The following is a 19,176-nucleotide window of genomic DNA, read 5'->3' on the forward strand; positions in this document are numbered from 1 at the left end:
GCAAATCAGTAATTGGTCTGTTGAGCTCTTCTGCTTCTTCTTGAGTCATTATATGTACTTTGCATTTCTAAGAATTTGTCCATTTCACCTATGTTATCTAATTTTAGCAGTGTCGGTTGTAATATCCCCCTTTTCATTTCTGATTTTCATTATTTGTATCACTCTCTTTTTTCTTTGCCAGTTTAGGTAAAAGTTTATTGATTTTGTTAATGTTCTCAAATAACCAACTTTTGGTTTTGTTGATTCTCTCTGTTGTTTTTTGTTTGTTTGTTTTCTATTTCATTTATCTCCACTATAAAACTTTGTTATTTCTTTCTTTCTGCTTGCTTTGGCTTTAGTTTGCTCTTCTTTTAGGGCTCTGATTTGAAGTCTTTATACTTTTTTAATGTAAGCACTTAGAGCTACCTGTTTCCCTCTCAGCACTGCCTTCATCACATAACATAAGTTTTGTTATGTTGTCTATTCATTTTTAGTCACCTCAAGATATTTACTAATTTAACTTCTTATTACCTCTTTAAACTATTGGTTGTTTAAGAGTGTGTTGTTTAATTACCACATACTATGAATTTTCCCATGCTCTCTCTGTAATTGATTTCTAGCTTTATCCTGTCACAACAGGATTTGTATGATATCCATATGTTTTAATTTACTGAGACTTGTTTTGTGACCCAACATACGGTCTATCCTGGAGAATGGTCCATGTGTACACAAGAAGAATGTGTGTTCTATTTCCTTTGGGTGCAGTGTTCTATATATGTCTTCTAGGTTTAGTTGGTTTAGTGTATCATTCAAGTCCTGTACTTCCTTAATGATCTTCTGATTAGATGTTCCACCAATTATTGTGAGAGGTGTGTTAAAATCTCTCACTATTAATGTAGAACTGTCGATTTTTCCTTCAAATCTGTCAGGATTTGCATCATATGTTTTTGGGTTCTGCTGTTAGGTACATACATATTTATAATCATTACATCTTCCTGTTGAATTGTTCCCTTTATCAGTTTTAACGACCATCTTTGTCCCTCATAACTGTTTATGACTTCAAAGTCTATTTGATCCTTTATTAGTTTAGCCACCCCAGCTCTCCTTGGTTTACTACTTGCATGGCGTGTATTTTTCCATCCTTTCACCGTTAACCTACTTGTACATTTAACTTTAAACGAGTGTCTTACAGATAGCATATAGTTGAATCATGCTCTTTATTCATTCTGCCTTTCTCTACCTTTTGGCTGAATAGTCAAATCCATTTACATTTAAAGTCACTATTGTTAATACAGGTCTTTCTTCTGCCACTTTGGTATTAAACCATTGTCTCACACCTTTTTTGTCCTTAACTTCCATTAAAGCTTTTTATTCATTTGTTTTCTTGTGTTGTACCATATTGAGTGCCTTTTCTCTTCTATACAGATATATTTTTCATATTTTTTCTTGATAATTACCATAGGGTTAAGTATATTTCAATTAATACCAACTTAACTTCAATAGAATCACATATACTTTTTCTATACTCCTTTGCTCCCTACCTTTTTCTTGTATTTGTTACCACGTATATCTTTGTACATTGCATGTCCAAAAACATAGATTTATTATTACTTTTTAAGACATTTGCATTTTAGTACCCATAGGAAGTAAGAAGTGGAGTTACATACCAAACAATATAATACAATAATACTGGTGTTTATAATTACCCAAATGGTTACTTTTACCACATGTCCTTATTTCCTGCTTTGAACCATGTCTAGTGTCTATTCATTTCAGTCTGAAACACTCCCTGTACCATTTCTTGTAGTGCAGGTCTAATGATGATGTACCTCCTTAGCTTTTGTTTATTTAAGAATGTCTTAAATCTATCCCTTATTCTTGAATGAGTGTCTCACAGGATGTAATATTCTTGACTGACAGTTGTTTTCCTTCAGCAATTTAGGGATTTCAACCCACTGACTTCTTGCCTCTATGGTCTCTGATGAGAAACTGGCACTCAATCTTATTGAGACTCTTTTGTATGTAAGACATTGCTTTTCTCTTGCAGCTTTCAGAACTCTCTCCTTGTCCTTTACATTTAATAGCATAACAAATATGTACTTTCCTTCAAGTTCATCCTGTTTGTTATTCTCTGAACTTCTTGAACATATGTATTTACATCTTTTGCAAGTTTGGGAAGTTCTCTGTCATTATTTCTTTAATATTCCTTCTGCCCCTTTCTCTCTTTCTTCATCTTCTGGGACTCCCATAGCATGCATCTTGGTGTGTTTATGATGTCCCACAGCTGTCTTAGGCTATTTTCACTTTTAATATTTCTTTTTTCTTTCTGCTCCTCAGCTTGACTCATTCCAAGTATCTTGTCTTCAATTTCATTAATTCTTTCTTCTGCCAGCTTCACTCTGCACTTGAAATCCTCCTGGGTATTTTTGCATTTCAGTTATTGTGGTATTCACCTCTGCTACATCCATTTGGTTTCTTTTAAAATTTTTTCTCTCTTTACTTAAACTGTCAGATTATTCATTCATTGTTTTCCTGATATCCTGTAGCTCTTTCTCTGTACTTCCCTTTATCTTCTTAAGCATTTTAAGATTTTTTTTTTAAAGGCTTTGGTATTTCCACACTCTAGTCTTCTTCATTGTTTTTTTTCCCTGTATTTTCTGTATTTTTATCCTCTACCTTCGGATGGGTCATCATTTCCTAATTCTTTGTTTGTCTTATACTTTTTTGTTGCACACTGTATATGCTAATATATTAAAATGTTAACTCTAGAATTTACTCCTTGGGATGTCTGTTTCTTGGTTTTGTGACCAGCTGGTGATAAAACAGATTTCCTTGAGTGCCAGCCCTCCTCTCAGGAAGGTCTGCCTAAGACAAATGCAGTGTCTTTCTGGGCCTGTCTTGCCTATTAGTTGTTTTGGAATTCCCCTGGTTAGAGGATTTTAGTTGTCACTTCTGTTTCCTAGGTGTCATAGTCAGTTTCATGTGTCAGCTTGGCCAGGTGGTGGTACCTGTTTGTCTGGTTTGGCAAGTGCTGGCCTGTCTTTTGCTATGAGGACATTTCATAGAATTAAATCATGACCATGTTGGCTACATTCATAGCTGATTCCATTTGTGATCAGCCAAGGGGAGTGTCTTCTTTAATGAGTGATGCTTAATCTAATCTCTGGAAGCCTTTTAAGGAGGATTCAGAAGAGACTGTCTCTCTTCCTGCTTTGGCCAGGGGGCCTCTCCTATAGTTTGTCCAGGCCCCCCATCAGAATCATCGGCTTCACAGCCTGCCCTACAGATTTTGGACTCTATGTTACATAAGACACATTTATAAATCTTATATTTACAAATATTCCCTGTTGATTCTGTTTCTCTAGAGAACCCTAACTAATATACCAGGGGACACACCTCCCTCTCCCAAGTATCTGAAGTTGGCAGGCCTTTCTCTGTCCCAGATTCTCCACCTCTTTAGTTTTTTTGTTTTAGTTTTTCTGCATGGGCAGGTACCAGGAATTGAACCCAGGTCTCCAGTATGGCAGCGAAGAACTCTGCCACTGCACCACCATCACCTGCCCCACCTCTGTAGTTTTTTATATTCTTTTCATTGTCTCACTTGTCTGGAGGGCAAATTCTGGGAAGAGGGTTATGCCAGGGAGGATTTTCCCAATTTCTTCTTTCCCCACCAAAATAGAACAAAGGACCCACAAAATGGATATAGAATTCTTCCAAAGTGTCTTATGAAAGGGTCAGGAAAGGCGCCAGAAATTTCTCCAATGGCTCCCCAAAGCAGAGCCTTCCTGGTCTGCATAGAAAATGCAGCCCTTCAGCTAACTATCCCCTGCAGTCCTGAGACAGTACTACATCTTCAAATTTCTACTGCCTCGGTCTCTGTTTGGGGCAGGTTGAAACAGTGGTTGCCATCACCTATGTCCAGGGTAAGGTTGAAACAATAGCTTCTCTCACAGCCAGGACCCAGGGATCCAAATTTTCTAATCAAAAGTTGTGATCAGTGATTGCCATGCCCACCCCTGTTCTTGGGGAAGAGGATTTTTATGCCCCCTTCTGTCAGCAGCAGCTAGTCAGGGACTGGACCCCAGGGCAGCCTGCTGCAAGAGTGGGGAATAGGTGTTGGGTCATCACCTTGTGAAGAAAGCAATTTACAGTTCTTTACAGTAGTTTATCTGCCTCTTGCTCCTACTTTTCCCAGGATGATGTACAGGGCTCTCCTGGCCTCTGGAGTTTCAAAATAGACAGTTCCTGCCTGTTTAGTTTTTGTTTTGGTGGCAGGATTGAGTCCTGGAGCGCCGTACTCCACCACCTTCCCTGGAATTTCTAGCTTATTTCTCTTTATAATTGTATTTTAGTTCATTATTAAATATTTAATCCATGAAAATATATATTTAATTTATCATCCATATAAATGTATACATACACAAATGCATATACATTCAATTAGTAATATAAATATATTTGGTAAATAAGATATGCATAATAATATAATGAATGCCTAGATACCTACCAGCTTAAGAGACAGAATATTATCTATACCTCTGAAGTTCTTTGTCCTCCTTCCAAACTTCCCCCTCCCACAGATAACCATCAGCTTAAATTTTTTGTTTGTATTTATTTAATAGTTGTACAATAATATATGCATTACTAAACAATGTAATTTTTTAGTTTTGCATGTTTTTTGAACTTTATACAAGTGCTATCACTCTGGATGCACACTGAGACTCATTTTTCACTCAGCATGCATGTTGATATATGCTGTAGTTCTCTTGTTTTCACTAATACTTTGTATTGTATTCTATATGTGTCTATAGCACAACTTGCTAATGCTTTCTCCTGATGATGGATCAAGTTGTTTACAATATTTTTCTTACAACTAATGGTGCTACAAAAAAATCCATATACATATCTCCTTGTACACATGTGCAACTATTTTTCTAGGGTGTAGAACCTAGAAATGTACTTTCTGGGTCATAGGATATATGCATCTTCAACTTTATTAGAAATTTCCAAATTTCTCTCCAAAACATACAACCTTACACCTCCACCAGCAATTTATGAGTTCTACTGTCCCACATCCCCATAATACTTTTTCATTTTTGCCCATCTGGTAGATAAATTATATATTAAATATATTATATATTAAATATATGATATTATATATGTGTCAGGTACAGTTCTAATCAATTTGTGTGTTTTGATTTATTTTAATTGTCAGTTGTAATTAATTTAATTATATTAATTTTATGCCATGGCAAGTAATGGTACTCTAAATATATAATTATGCAAATGTGTGATTCTTATATTTGAGAAAACTGAATTTTGGAGATGTCAATTAATTTATCTCATTTCAGTCTCAAAATAACCTTGAGGTCAAAAAGGTATGAAAAAAAACCCACGGAAGTTAAATAACTTTAAGGAGGTAGAATGTGGAAGTATTGCGGGATTTGTAATAAAATAATCCTGGCCTCAAATACTGGGTCTGCCACTTCCTCACCGTGTGATTTCAGTTTCCCCAAATGTAAAATTAGGCTAACAGTACCTATCTTGGAAGGCGGTTATGAAGCTGACATGAGATGAATGCAAATAAAACACCTGGTCCTGTGCTGGCCCACAGTAGACACTCAACCAATGTTGCCTTTTTCCCTATGAGATTTATGAGTAGATGCAAATAACATGCTTTGGTGCTTTGTAAACTGTAAAGCACTGTGAAAATAAATATGGATTTTATTTTCCCAGTTAATTTTCTTATAATGCTGTGATTAGACTTGACAACCTACTTTTTTCAGATAAGGAATCTGAGTTTCAGGGAGAGGAAGTGGCTTACCCAGAATCAAACAACTTGTAAAATGCATGACTGAAGTGCCCAAACACCTTGATTCTAGCCACTATTCTCACTGGAATTCTCACTTCCAGTCCTTTTCCTCCCCAGTATTGTCCTTGCAATAACCTCTCCCAGCTCCCTCTTCATTTTACCAACTCCTTTTCTTATAGCCATCTGTCAGTTACTAAATTTGGCAGCAGACCTGTTCCCCCAGCTGATTAGATGCAAGCACCTTCCAACCATCATTTGCTCATTTGTAAAAAGGTAATAGCTGTACTATCAATACCTTTATCTCTGGGAGCCCAAACTCTTGTGCCTAACTTCTCTCTAGGCAAGGTGAGATGGCAGGGTCACCATCCCATTTTACAGACTAAGATCTGAGGCTTAGAGAAGTAAGGTGGACCTCAGGTTCTCCCCGCTGATGCTGCTGCTTTTCCAAAAGGAAATCTTTGGAGGGTGGAGTTGATACACTCAGTGCTGCCCAGTAAGCTTTTGATAAATGTTTACTCCTTGGCGGAGCCTTACAATGCCTGCCTACTACCTTCTTAAGATAAACTCCAAGCTCCTTGGCATGACATTCATAGCCCTCTAGGCTGTGACTCTGGCCAGGCTCTCTGCCTCAGCCTCATTACATCTCATCCCTACACAGCCCAAGCCCTAAATGGGTAGCTTTCTCCCAACCATCAGACCTTTCCAGCCACTGCTCCCTCTCTCCAGGAGGCCCTCCTTGCCACCTGGTATTTGCTTCCCATCTCCCAAGGCTCATTTCAAATGCCCTTTCCTGCTGTCCTCCCCTGGCCCACTCTCTCCAGTGCCTTGCTCTGTGCCTGCTTCATGCCTGTATCTTGTATGTATATAAAGATGACCATCAGAGTACATGATGGTCATCTTTATTGCCCTTAACTGTTATAAATTTCATTTATATTTCTTTCTCTCTCCCCTTTTAAACTATAAGCTATTTGAAGCCTAGGGCTGGGTCTTTCAATGTCATTTTCCACATCTACAAGTGCTATGTTAGCTCTGGCATGCCAAAGTTGAGTTTCCGAAGGGTGAACCTCAAGGTCATACAACCAGTAAATGACAGGGGGACTTTGAACCTGGGTCTGGCCACATACTAAGTGTGTACATGCTCCCCTGCTCCACTCAAGGATAGAAAATGCTAGAAGGGCAAGCTTTTTACCTGAAGAACACAGAACTATGACCACCCCACAACAATCTATACACTGTTACCTGCATTTTACAAATGAGGATGTTGAGGCTTGGGAAGTCAAGTAGTTACACAAGGTCACAGGCTAATTCATGGCAGGCTGAGACCCCACTCCCCACCCCCAACACACAAAACATTATCTCTGTCACTGTCTCTTGAGACACACAATTCCTCCTTCCTGGAGGCAGTTTAAAATGGGCATTATTCCCCACTTACCAAAAAGGGGATGGGCACAGACGTGCCTGAGGGCTCCTCGGTCACCTGGGTACAGACCCAAATCGCCGACCACAGGCACAGCCCTCAGATAGATCCCCCACCCTCAGCCCATCCTGTTCTGGGGAATGGCAGGAGGGTTTGAGGCCTGGAAGGACAGTGGCTGAGATTTCTTTTGTTCTGTTCATCCTTCCCCATTAACTGGCTCAGTGACCTTGAGTGGGGAGCAGACGGGTGGGGTTTGGCTGTCCCCATCTGGCTGGGACCACGGGTCTTGCCGCCGAGCTATGGATGCACCTGCTGCGGGGAGCAGAGTGAGGTCATGGCAGAGCAGCTCTCTGGAAAGTGGGGCTTAAGGAGTGGCGGGTCTTCGATTTCCTAGAAGCTCTGCTTGGCTGTGATATGGCGGACTCTCGGTGACCTTCTCAGCAACCTCCAAATTCTGCTCATGGCCTCTGTGAGGCCAAACTACCCTCTTTCTCCAGCTTCATGTAAAAGGTCTAAGGAACGCCTGTTGGCCCTGCAGCAGAGCGTGTGAGAGCAGAGCCTCTGATGCCTGACGGACTGGAATTGAAGCCCAGCACTTCCATCTATTAACAGTATGGCCTCAAAAAGTTACATAACCTTTCTGTGCCTCAGTTTCTTTGTTCTGAAGGGAAAATAATAACAGGAATCCTACCTCATAGGGTTGTGGTGAAGATTTAATGAGTTAATATACATAAAATATTTAGAATGGTGCCTGGAATACAGTAATAACTAAACAGGTGTTATTACTGGGGGGATGAATGAGCACTAATTGAGCCAGGTCCTCTGACAGGCACTTATTATATGCTTCCTCAAATCTTTACTGTGAACCCAACCCTAGGTTGTGTGACTCTGATAATACACCAAGAATGCCATGCACTCTTCCTCACTACCTTCCTGAGAGAGGGCCTTTTGTTGAACTCTCCTCATTTACACACTGGGAGATCATATTGCAAGTTAGAGTTAGAACCTGGGTTTCTGTTTCTTGGTTGAGTGAATGATCTTTCAATGAAGTTTTCTGGAGTTGTCTGGGCACCTCACATTGAAAACTTCCATCTGCAGGTCACTTTGTCTTCTTCAGATTCTTTGTAATTGAATTAATTAAGTCAACCTTTAAAAATTGCTACTGTGGGCTAGGCACACCACCCCTTGGAGGGTGGCATGGGGCAGTGGGAATAACCGAGGCTTTGGAGATGGATAGACCTGATTTGAGTCCTACCACTTCTACCTAGTAGCTGGGGGACCTCAAAGAAATCCTCAACTCTCAGAGCCTGTTTTGCTCATCTGATAAATGAGAGCAGCAGTGTCTTCCTCAAGGACTGGCTTTAAGGATTACAGGAGATAATGTATGTAAGTGCTTGCTCAGTGCATCATCAGGTGCACATAGATTCCCCCATCTGTGTTCACTCTCCCCTCTGCTCCTCTTTTATTCCCCAGGAATCCCACAAGGTTGTTGAGAAGTTCTTAGTCCTACTTTCAGAAAAGTCAAGGGACACACTGAGCATCACCTGGCAAGTTAGTGGTGAATGGGGACTAGAATCCAGGTCTCCTGCCTCTTACCCTGCTGCTCCACTGAGCACTGCTGCTCCATAGCAAATCATCCACCAGGGTCCAGATAAGAGCAAAGATAAGAGTATGGCTTTCTCCTCAGGGCATTCACTCCTCAGGGGTATATTGTGGGAGTAAAGGAAGGAAGAGAACACACACATGCACCATTCACTCACAGCCACCAACACCACCAGCCACCAACACCAAATACAACATGCTATTTCCCATCAGTGAAGTGGTGACCTTTGTCTTCTCTTCCTTCCCCTGTGCTTTCCTCCCACCTCATTTCATTACCTTTCCTCCTTCTTCTCTTCTCTCTCTATCCCAAATAGCCTCATATTATGTAAGTGTTAACTCTAAACCCACTAAAGAGTTGTGATACTTTCACTTTCCTAGGCCCCCATCTCTTCATCTGTGAAATGGACAAATTTCAGGACAGATTTCATCTGTCATCATGTGGGGATGAGGACTTAGGCTCTTCTGAACATCAGGCTTTTCAGGGCCAGGCTCCCTGTGATTCTATAATTTGTGGTCCTTGGGTTCAACTGAAGGCAGACAGGGACCTAATGCCAGGTCAGGGGAGAGTCTAGAGTAGTTGCTGTTATATGAACCACACTCTGGACCAAGCAGAGACCCCAGAGTGTCTTGATTCAAAACCTCGACTCTCCTCACCACAGTGTGCTGCCCCCTTGCACAGAAAGGAAATGAACAATCATTCACAGAATTTCCAGAGAGAAAACTGTGCTGGCATATGTAAATCATTTTGCAAATTACATATATATAGGCTTCTGGCTCTTCTCCTCTTGGTTTAATGGAAAGAGCATTGCTTTGAAACCAGCAGAACTGGAACTAAATCTCACAATAGGCCCCTTGCCTACTGTGAGGCACCTGATATCACCACCCTGACTTGGTTTCCCAATCTGTAAAATGGAACAAGTCAATCCAGCTAATGCATGTACAGTGCCCATTGCAGGCCCAATTTAAGTCATTCCTTTCCAACATATCTGTTGAGCACTTTGCCTGTGCCAGGCACTGAGCTAGACATTGGGAATATAGTGGCAAACAAAGTAGACCCGTGCATTTCCTCCTAGATTTCATAGCTTGTGTTTAGAATCTGAATTCAGGTCTCCAAGCTCACACTCTTTCTGCTTCTGTGCATGCAATACTTTTGGTCCATGGCCAGGGATGGCATTCCTCTCTGCTCTTACTTTCTCCAGCATTCCTCCTCACACTCCTCTCAATCTACCTCCACCACACTCCCCCCAAAAATGTAAAAGGTCTTTTCCCAATTTCCTGATTAATGGGAATGATCCCTGTTGAATTGTGTCTGACCTCAAGCCAAGAGATGAGTCTAAAACATCCCCTCTCCCAGCCTCCCACCTACCCTGGAAGAGAGAGAGGGAGCTCTGGGCAGCAGCAGCCTCTGGTCTGGCTTTGTTTTCTCTCATCCTTTTATTAGCTGACTAATTGACAGCACAATTAATCTGCTCATCTGTGAAGGAGGATGGATCACAATGAGCTACTCCATTTCCAGAAGCCACTCTCTGAGGCAGCACAGCCAGGCCCCGAGCTCAGGCTGGCTCCTTGATGGAGGGCAGCCCCGGGAGCTGGGGTCAATTAGTGGACAGATTAAGCAATTATTAGCCCCTAACAAGGGCGCCTGGCATCATTACCCTGCCTGTTTACCAGCAAACTGCAGCTTTAATAGGAGGACCAACAAATAAATTAGGGCATCTGGTCTACTGCCGCGTCTGCCGAGAAGTAAATGATGTCCAACTGGCTTTCGGCTGCTGATGGTTTCTCAGTCCTGGTCTAATGAAAAGACTGAGATGTCCCTCACTGGCCACAGCAGCTTTGGAATGACCTCTGCAGTGATTTATCATTCCAAGAGCTAAGTGCCTGCCGCTGAGCACATGGATTGTTCTTACTTACCTTGCCGCCTTCTTCCCCTCTGTCAGTCAACATCTACCCATCATTCAGGCCAGGTTCAAAAGCTTCTGTGCCTTGAAGCCCTTCCCAATCTCTGCAGTTGGAAATGCATCCCCTTCGCATTTTGGGAGCATTTTGTACTCTCTTATCACTTTCTGGCATTATAATAATTTCATAAAATTCCAGAGTGTCATTTTGCCCATATTTTTCAGGTCTCTGATGAAGAAGTAGGAACGTGAAGAAGGGGACAAGGGTTGTTTCCATGCTCCCACTTCTGTAGACAGATGTGGGCCATGACTAGAAGAACATCATGGAGGGAAGTGGCAGGGTGAGGTTTGCTCTTTAGAAAAATCACCCTGGCTGCAGTGATCAGGTCACATTCAAGAGATGGTCCCCGTCATCCAGGCCAGAGGTGATGGTGGTGGTAGTGAATAAACCTTGGGGACACTATATTGTGCAAAATAAGCCAGAAACAATCAAATAGTGTATGGTCTCTTTTAGAAAATACTTGTAAGAAAATTGGGGCCTAGATTGTAAGCTCTTACAACAGTCATATTTAGTCCAGAGCTATATATGTTATTTCTAGATTTTGAGATGCTGTGCTACATATGTATAACCCGGTTAAAAAAAATCCCAGTGGGTCCTCCAAGGTACAGTTGAAATGTCATCCTGTCTTGGAAGCCTTCTCTGTTCTCTCCAGGAGGAAATGCTTTTTCCCTCCTGCCCATGGGCTTCAATATTATGTTTTGAACTGTCTGTCTCATGGAAACAGAAATGTATTCATAAAATATTTTTAAATGTTCACTGGGTAACACTTAACTCCACAGCCACACACTTGTGAATAATGACACAAGCCAGAAGTCACCGATTGCGCTCTTTCTGTATTCCAAGCTGAGAAAAAATGTGCTCCCTCCTTGAAACACTTTGAGGTTAACCCAGATGTTTCTCTTTCCCTAGGGATCATTGACTTCCTTGTGAGCCAGCACCCTATTGCCCGTGTCCTACGGGAACACCTCGTCTTCAAGATTGCACCAATGCTCAACCCTGATGGAGTCTACCTGGGCAATTACAGGTGAGAGGCTGGACAGAATGCTTGGAAGCCAGCAGTCATAAGATATAGGTATAAAAGCAAGAAGGAATAGGAATTATATTTTTGTGGAAGAATTTTCAGACTACCCTTGAGAATATTAGAGGAAGTGAAACTTGCTACTTGTGAATGTGACTGATGAGCCTTGGCTATTTTGTACACAGCCACCTAAAATCACTTCCTGGGGTTTTCTGAATAGCTCCCTGGGTGAGTAATCAGGACTTCTTGTATCTGTTTTGGCACTTACTTCTTATATAACCTTGGACAATTCACCGTTCCTCTCTGATGCTCAGTTTCTCTTGAATAATGGAGATGATAATTACTTAGCTGGCAGGGCAACTGTACAAATCAAAAGAAAGGGTGGGGATGAAGGTGTTCTCCAGAATGTCATATGGTGATTATAATGATTACTATTTTGTTTCTGTGTTTCTTCTTGGAGATCATTAATGAAAGAGAGTAGTGACTCAGATCAACATCTCTCTTTGTTGTGGACATACCAGCTAACCCCACACTCACGCATTCACTCATATCTTGAACTCTCTTTCTTCTGGCTTAGCACCATGAGTTATAGTTTAAAATTCCATTGCCCAGTGGATCATCTGGCAAAAGAACATTGAATTCTCTGTGATTAGGTAGTTGTTACTCTTATTTCACAGCTGAGGAAACTGATTACCCCAAAGTCACACAGCCAGTAAATGGTGAATGAACTGAATCATCACCCAAATTATAGAGCTTTTGAGCAGATTAGACCCTTAGGATAACATCCTCACTTTCACTTGCAAGGCTCTGTGTGATCTGTTGCCTGCTTGTCCACAGTTCTGCTTCCTCTCTTATCTCCCCTTTTAGAACTGTTACACTAGTCACTGAGTGAAGCCTAGCTCGTGCTGGTTTATGCTGCCTTACCTTCATGCATGCTGCCCTATGCCCTGAATCAACTCATCTCTTCTCCATCTCACTAATGCTTCTTTAAAGCTCAGCTCATGTACCTTCCAGAAAATGTCCCAAAACCCCCAAACAGAGTTGGTCACTCCTTTCTCTGAATTCCCACAAACCTGGCTACTGAATAAGTCTTGTCCCATTGCATGAAACATATGAGGCATCATCAGGTACCAGGGACAGAGTCTTAATGGACTTTGCATCCCTGGAGGCTATCAGCAGGGATCAGTACATAGTAGATGCTCAAAAAATGTTTGATGAATATGAGTGAATGAAAGCGATGTCTTACCGATAAAGAAACAGAGCCCCAGAGATGAAAAACACTTGCCTAGGGTCAGTGACAGAGCATCAGCACCCAAATTTCCTGACCCACAGCCAGGCCCATTTTACAGAGTTGATTTACTACTTCCCAAGAGCATTGCAATTGGGTCCAGAGAGACTTCTTGATACTCTTGGGTATGAATTAGAGAGAGCCCAAGGGGTGAATGAAGGCTTAATTAAAGACAGTTTTGCTTCCTTTCTTAATTGGCTGAAGTGATGGTTCATTAGCATTTGCAGGTTTTATGGCTTGCTGCAGGCCTAACAGCAATGCCTTTCCACCTTCCCAGGACAGGAGGCATTGTTAGTGATCATAGTGGTGGAAAGAGCATTTGATTTATGTTAACATTTCTGTTTAATTACAAAAGAGGTGGTAGTCAGGGAGAAGTCTGTACTGTCCGCTCCACATACTTATGTCATCATCTGCTGTGTGGTCAAGGAAGAGTTCAAAAGAGCTCTGAGACCTTAGTCAAAATGCCTCTCCTCTCTGGGCCTTAGATGGCCAGTGGGGTATAGATGCTTTCACACGTCTTCAAGCTCCAGATTTTATGATTTGGGGGCTTCAAGAGAAAAGTGCTCCAACCCTCAGAAATGGTTTCATACTCATGCTTCAATCCCAGATATCCTCCTAGTGAGAATATGTGATTCTCATTATGAGGAGCAGAGGAAATCTAACTACGGGCATTAATCTTTTGCTAAAACAGCTCTGTAGCAACGAAGAGCCTATCAATTTGTGAGTATTCACTACTACAGCTTAGGAAAATATGAAAAATAGTAATAAAGTCTCAGAATTGAGAGTTTCAAGTTGCCTTTGAGGTCAGGTCCTCCAGCCCAGTCCCTCCCACAGCCACAACGCAGCATGGTTTTTGGTGGGACTTGCTAAGGCATTAAGAGGGAAAACAAAAGTTAGGAGGTGAGATAAGTTTGGTAAATACAGAGTTAAGCAAAATTAAACATGTTTTTATACAACAGGACTTCTGCTGTTTAGAATATGCTAAAGTTCAGAATATGCTATAAACATAGGCACTTTCAAGAGGAGAATATAATCTGCAGTGTTTCTGAAGGCAAGTATCACAGAACTCATTTCTTATAGACTCATTTAGCAGTATTAGAGTTTACAAAACACATTCAGGAAAATGCCACTCCAAGAATTCTGGTTGCCAGCCCAGTGCTTTGTCAAACACTGAAACATGCCTATCTCATATAATCTGCACAACAACTTGGTAAGGGAGAGTCTTCCTTAAGGATTTTCTGCTTGCAAATAATAAAAATCTACTCAAACTAGGCTTTGTTTGTTTGTCTTGAAGAGAAAAGGAGGGAGAGAATAAAAGTGGAAGGAAGTAAGGGAAGAAAGGAGAGAGGGTGAGAAGTTAGAGAAAAGACAAGAAGGCAGAAGGGAAAGAAGGAGGGAGGGAAAGAAAAACAGAGACAGGGGAATATTTCTCAGAATACTAGGGCAGTAAATAGAGCTGGACCTCGCAGGAACTGAGTAAAGAGCTGGAAAACAGTTGGAACTCAGGTGGCCACCTGGTTCCTATTTCTCCCCCACTCTGGCTTTTACTTTTTCAGCATTTCCCTCAGGATGCACAGTCTCTCAGGCCTCAGAGAAGTTGAATAATTTGCCTTCGGTGGAGGCATGTGAGAAGCAGGCCTGGATGCAGCTGTGTCTGAGCCCAGCTGTTCTCACTGCTGTTCTAAACGGCTTCTACAGCCTGCACCAGACACGCCAAACACTGTGTGGGGACAAGAGCTAGACCTGCCCTCAAGCCCTTTGCTGGGCTGGAGAGATGTTCAAAAAGCCAGTTCCCTGCAGTGTGAGAGGTGAAGGCAGGAACTTTGGAGGGAGTGAAGGTCAGGTTGTTGCGGACATGGACTGGGATGTCAGATTGGATTTCAGGTTCTGGTTCTCCATCTGGTTGCTGTATGACCTTGGGTGACTTACGTGATCTCTCTAGCTTTCATTCTTCTCCTCTGTAGATGAGGATACTAAGAGTTGTGAGGACGTGGTGCAGTCATGCATTAAAGCACAGCGTAAGCTCCAAATAAAAATTCATTTCTTCTCTTCTAATTATCATTATTGTGACTGAGATTACACATTAAAGAAGCATGTAAATGCAATCTAGATTGGATAAGCAAGGATATTTCCCAGATCGGCTCATGCTAAACTTATTTTAATAATATAAGGACTAAATTAATGGCATTTATGAGAAAACAGAGAAGGTACACTCTCGCATATAGCAGTAATAGAGGGCAGCTATACTGTAACAGATACTGCTTTTTAGATAAAGAGCAGCAATATCACTAACTAGACTCCTGTATATGGTACTAGGCTGTGCTTTTTAGTAGCAGTATATAGTCACTATACTAAAGTTCATAGCAACAATATATAGCAACTGTAGCGTACTCTAAAGTAGCTTCTTATAACTGTTCTATTAAATGATGTGACAATAGATAATAATTATATTATGGTGCATAATAAAGACATTATCTCACTTACTACACTCCAATTACACTGGCCTCTTTTTTTAAAGTTCAGGTCTGAAGTTTGACGCCACTTAACAGAAAGGCTTTCCTAGAGCCTCCATTATAAACTGGGTCTCCCACTATACTTGCACAACACTCTGTACTGTCATTTTGTAGCCCTTGCCCCAATTTAGAATCATGAATTATTTATGTGACTGTTTAATGACTGTCTCACCTCTAGACTGGAAACTTCATGAAGTCAAGAATTTGTTTACCTTGTTCTCCTCTGTATCGGCGAAGACTAGCACAATGCGGAGAACAAAGTGGACCCGTGATACGTATTTTCTGAATAAACAGAGGGACTAAATAGCAGCATTTAATAATTGTGCTATGACACAAAGCCACATTCCCCAGTTACCACAATCTGGATTGTTTTGATCTTATGTTGTTGTGACATGAACAACAACAGATAAACTGTGGTGAACTATTGTAATGACTTAGCAAATTCTGGATTCACAGCCACATTTTGTTGTGTATTTCAAGGCACTTTAAAGACCATAAATGATTATTAAAATAATAGTTTGAGAAAGGAAAGCTGGTTTTAATTCTATCCATTTGAACAAAGGGGAAACTGAGAAGGTGAAAAGCACATATAAGGCCACAGGGACCATCCAAGGACTTGCCCCATTTCCAAACACTGCCTTTGCTTATATGCTGTAGATAGAAGCAAAGTAGCAGTCTAACTTTTCCCACTCTCCCGCACTTTCTGGTTTGTCCTTGGACATTTCTTTTCCAGTGGCCTTGGTTTCCTTCCTGCCTTCTTGGAAAAGGAAAATGAGGTGAAGCCACCTTCTATTATTTAGTAGAAGCACTGGGGAGAGTCACCGTCAATAATGGATTGACTCTCGACTTTGCAAAGTGAGCATCTCCTTCGAAGAGTTCTGGGGAGATCTAGGGCCTAGGGGTCTTAAGGAATGAATACTCTAAATGTGGGTTATTGCAGAGCCAAGATGCTGCAAGGTGATTCCTAGTTGGAAAGCTATTGGGGTGGGAGGATGATGGGCTAAGTCAGTCTAGAATTGGTTGGTAATTCTCAGTATCTTGCAGTAGACATGGCTGTCCACACACATCGCAGCTTTTGCACACACTCTGTCACCTCCTCTTTTCCATTACCCCATGAGCAGAGAAGGCAGCTCCACCCCCACCTGTACTCCATTGTGTTTTCCTCTGCAAATTACCTTGCATTGAAAAACAGACTCTCCATCTCCATATGACAATATGAAACTCTGTGTTGGCTTTGCATTTCTTAATTAGGTGCTTGTCATTGTGTATTCCATAGAGCCACGTATAAGTAAACAGTCATAGACCTTTGAATAAATTTATTGGTTTTATTTATGTTTCTGGGCATAAAAATCTATAATTACCAGGTACAGCCTCAGTATAACTGGTATTTAATGACAATTACTTTTTGTTACCATAGAAATGAGTCCAGAGTAGTTACCCATAATTTCTCATTTCCCAAACCTCACACATGCTGAATTGCAATATTACCATAGTAATTGCCTATTAGTCATCATGAAATACGCAGTTACCCGAAAGATAGCAGGATGCCGTGAAATTTCTCATCTTCAGAAAATTTCAGTGCTTCTTGGGCGTGTGGAAGTGGGAAGGAGGAAAGCCCTCCATGGGTGGTACAGAACTGACTGTGCTTTATAGCATGGCACTGCAGGCCCCATGGTGGAAATGGAGGCTGTTACTCTGTACCGGCTTCCACCATCATTATGTTTGTTGACCCTGGAGAGCTTCATGCAGCAAAAGATGCTTTGGTGCAGTAAATCCAATTTCATTAAAGTCCTTTGAGGACCTGCTGGGTGCCGAGGCCTATACTGGGCCTTGGGGAAACAGAAGGCTATCAGAGGCTGCCCTTGCCAGTGATAAGCCCAATATTCATACTAGAGGTGTGTGTGAGGGATGCTATGGAAGTCTAGTGATATAACAATAGCTAGTGTATATTAAGTGGCTACTAACTGAACGTTATACCCATTACCTCATTTAATCTTCACGGTGATGGAGGTAGTACTATAGCCCCATTTTATAAAGAAGGAAATCGAGGCAAAAAGGCATCGATGAACTTGCTCCAGGTCCCCCAGGTAGGAAGGATCAGAGTATGGTTATGCTACACTAAGTCCTGAAAGCAGCCAGTGCTTCCTTCTGACTGGAGTTGATGAGGAAGGGTTTTTAAGGAACTCAGAATATATAAAAGTTCACTGGGGAGAAAAGAGCAGAGGGATTTGGACAGAAAAATGTCATTAAGTGTAACAGAGGGTGAAACACCTGGGGAGGTGCTCCCATGACACCTACACGTGCATGCAATGCCATTGTAACTGGCCTGCCTCTCCTACTGTGCCATCCCAGAGGAGGAAACATTTAAAATAGTCCAAAATAGATAGAACATAAAATCAGTTATGTAAAATGTAAAATACATATCAATGCTCTATTTCTGTGACAGCATAAAAACATTTTTTTTCAAGCTAGAAACAGAAAACAAAGATCAACTGCAAATATTGTCTCATTGAAAGATCTGCCAACCCCTTCTGAGGCTGTGCCTCTTTCCCCTACTCCAGTCATGTTTCCCATGTGGTGCCTCTGCCACTGCATCTTGGAGTGGGTTGGGAGCTCAGAGACATTAGTTCAGTGCCCCACCTGGGACAGGAATCTTCTCAGCAGAATCCTTGAGAGATGGCTTTGCAATCTCTGCTTGTACACCTCCAAGCAGGAAAGGTTCCCTCCCTTCCAAATCATCATGTTCCATTATTGCCAGCTCTGACTGTTTAAAGTGTTTTATATTCAGCCTAAATCTGAAACATATAACTTTGCCTCTGCCCTCTGCTGAATTATTCAGGTCCAATTCATCTTTTATATGGTAATGCTTCAGCTGTTTGAAGATTATATGTCCCCAATTTAACTCATTCCCCACTCACTCCAACACTACCAGTTCCTATTCTCCAGGCTGAACATCCCTAACCCTTCCAACTTTTCTTTTGTAATGTGAAACCCATCCCACTACTTGTCCTCCCTGCTATCCTCTGAACATGCTCCAGATGTTTGTCATTCTCTATTTTTGAAGTGTGGTGTCCAGGACTGAGCGGTTATGATCATGATGATAATGATGAGAACTAACATCTATTGAACACTCTGGGCCAGCATTTTGCATAGGATTAGATGTTTCATCTAATCCTAACAACAATACCATTATTATTTTCAAGTATTAGTTGAGGAACCTGAGGCACCCATAGATTATGTAACACCTTCAAGGTCATAGAACTGGTGAGTAGAGTGGGATTAGGAAGGGGTCATCACAAACCTCATCCTGAGACTATTCTGAGACAGCCCACATGTACGGTGCTGTCTGACATTGAGTGCACCTCAATCTAAATCTTTGCTTCCACTTGCATTCTGCTAAGTCACCCCCACCCCATCTTCTTTTAGAGCCTTGCAAAAGGCCTGCGGCATAGGCAGGGCAGCAATCACTCTACCTCTTTGATCAAAGAAGTGACCAAGCCACAGAGAGGCTAAGTAAATTTCTCAAGGTCACACAGCGAGCCACATAGATGAGACTGGAACCAGGTCTCTTGCTCTCTAGTCTAAATG

At 41.5% G+C, this 19,176-nt stretch overlaps 1 protein-coding gene across 3 annotated transcripts in view; it reads left to right on the top strand.

Annotated features, from left to right (window-relative positions):
* Positions 1 to 19,176, top strand: part of LOC143674264 (BEN domain-containing protein 5) — a 1,810,590-nt gene that overhangs the window by 1,641,784 nt on the left and 149,630 nt on the right. For all 3 annotated transcript variants that reach the window (XM_077149723.1, XM_077149722.1, XM_077149726.1), the window contains exon 8: positions 11,679 to 11,793. In XM_077149723.1, the coding sequence (XP_077005838.1) occupies positions 11,679 to 11,793 (115 nt within the window). The remainder of the gene's footprint in view (positions 1 to 11,678; positions 11,794 to 19,176) is intronic.

This window comes from Tamandua tetradactyla, chromosome 2, assembly GCF_023851605.1.
Source record: "Tamandua tetradactyla isolate mTamTet1 chromosome 2, mTamTet1.pri, whole genome shotgun sequence".
In the NCBI taxonomy this organism is placed as follows: Eukaryota; Metazoa; Chordata; class Mammalia; order Pilosa; family Myrmecophagidae; genus Tamandua; species Tamandua tetradactyla.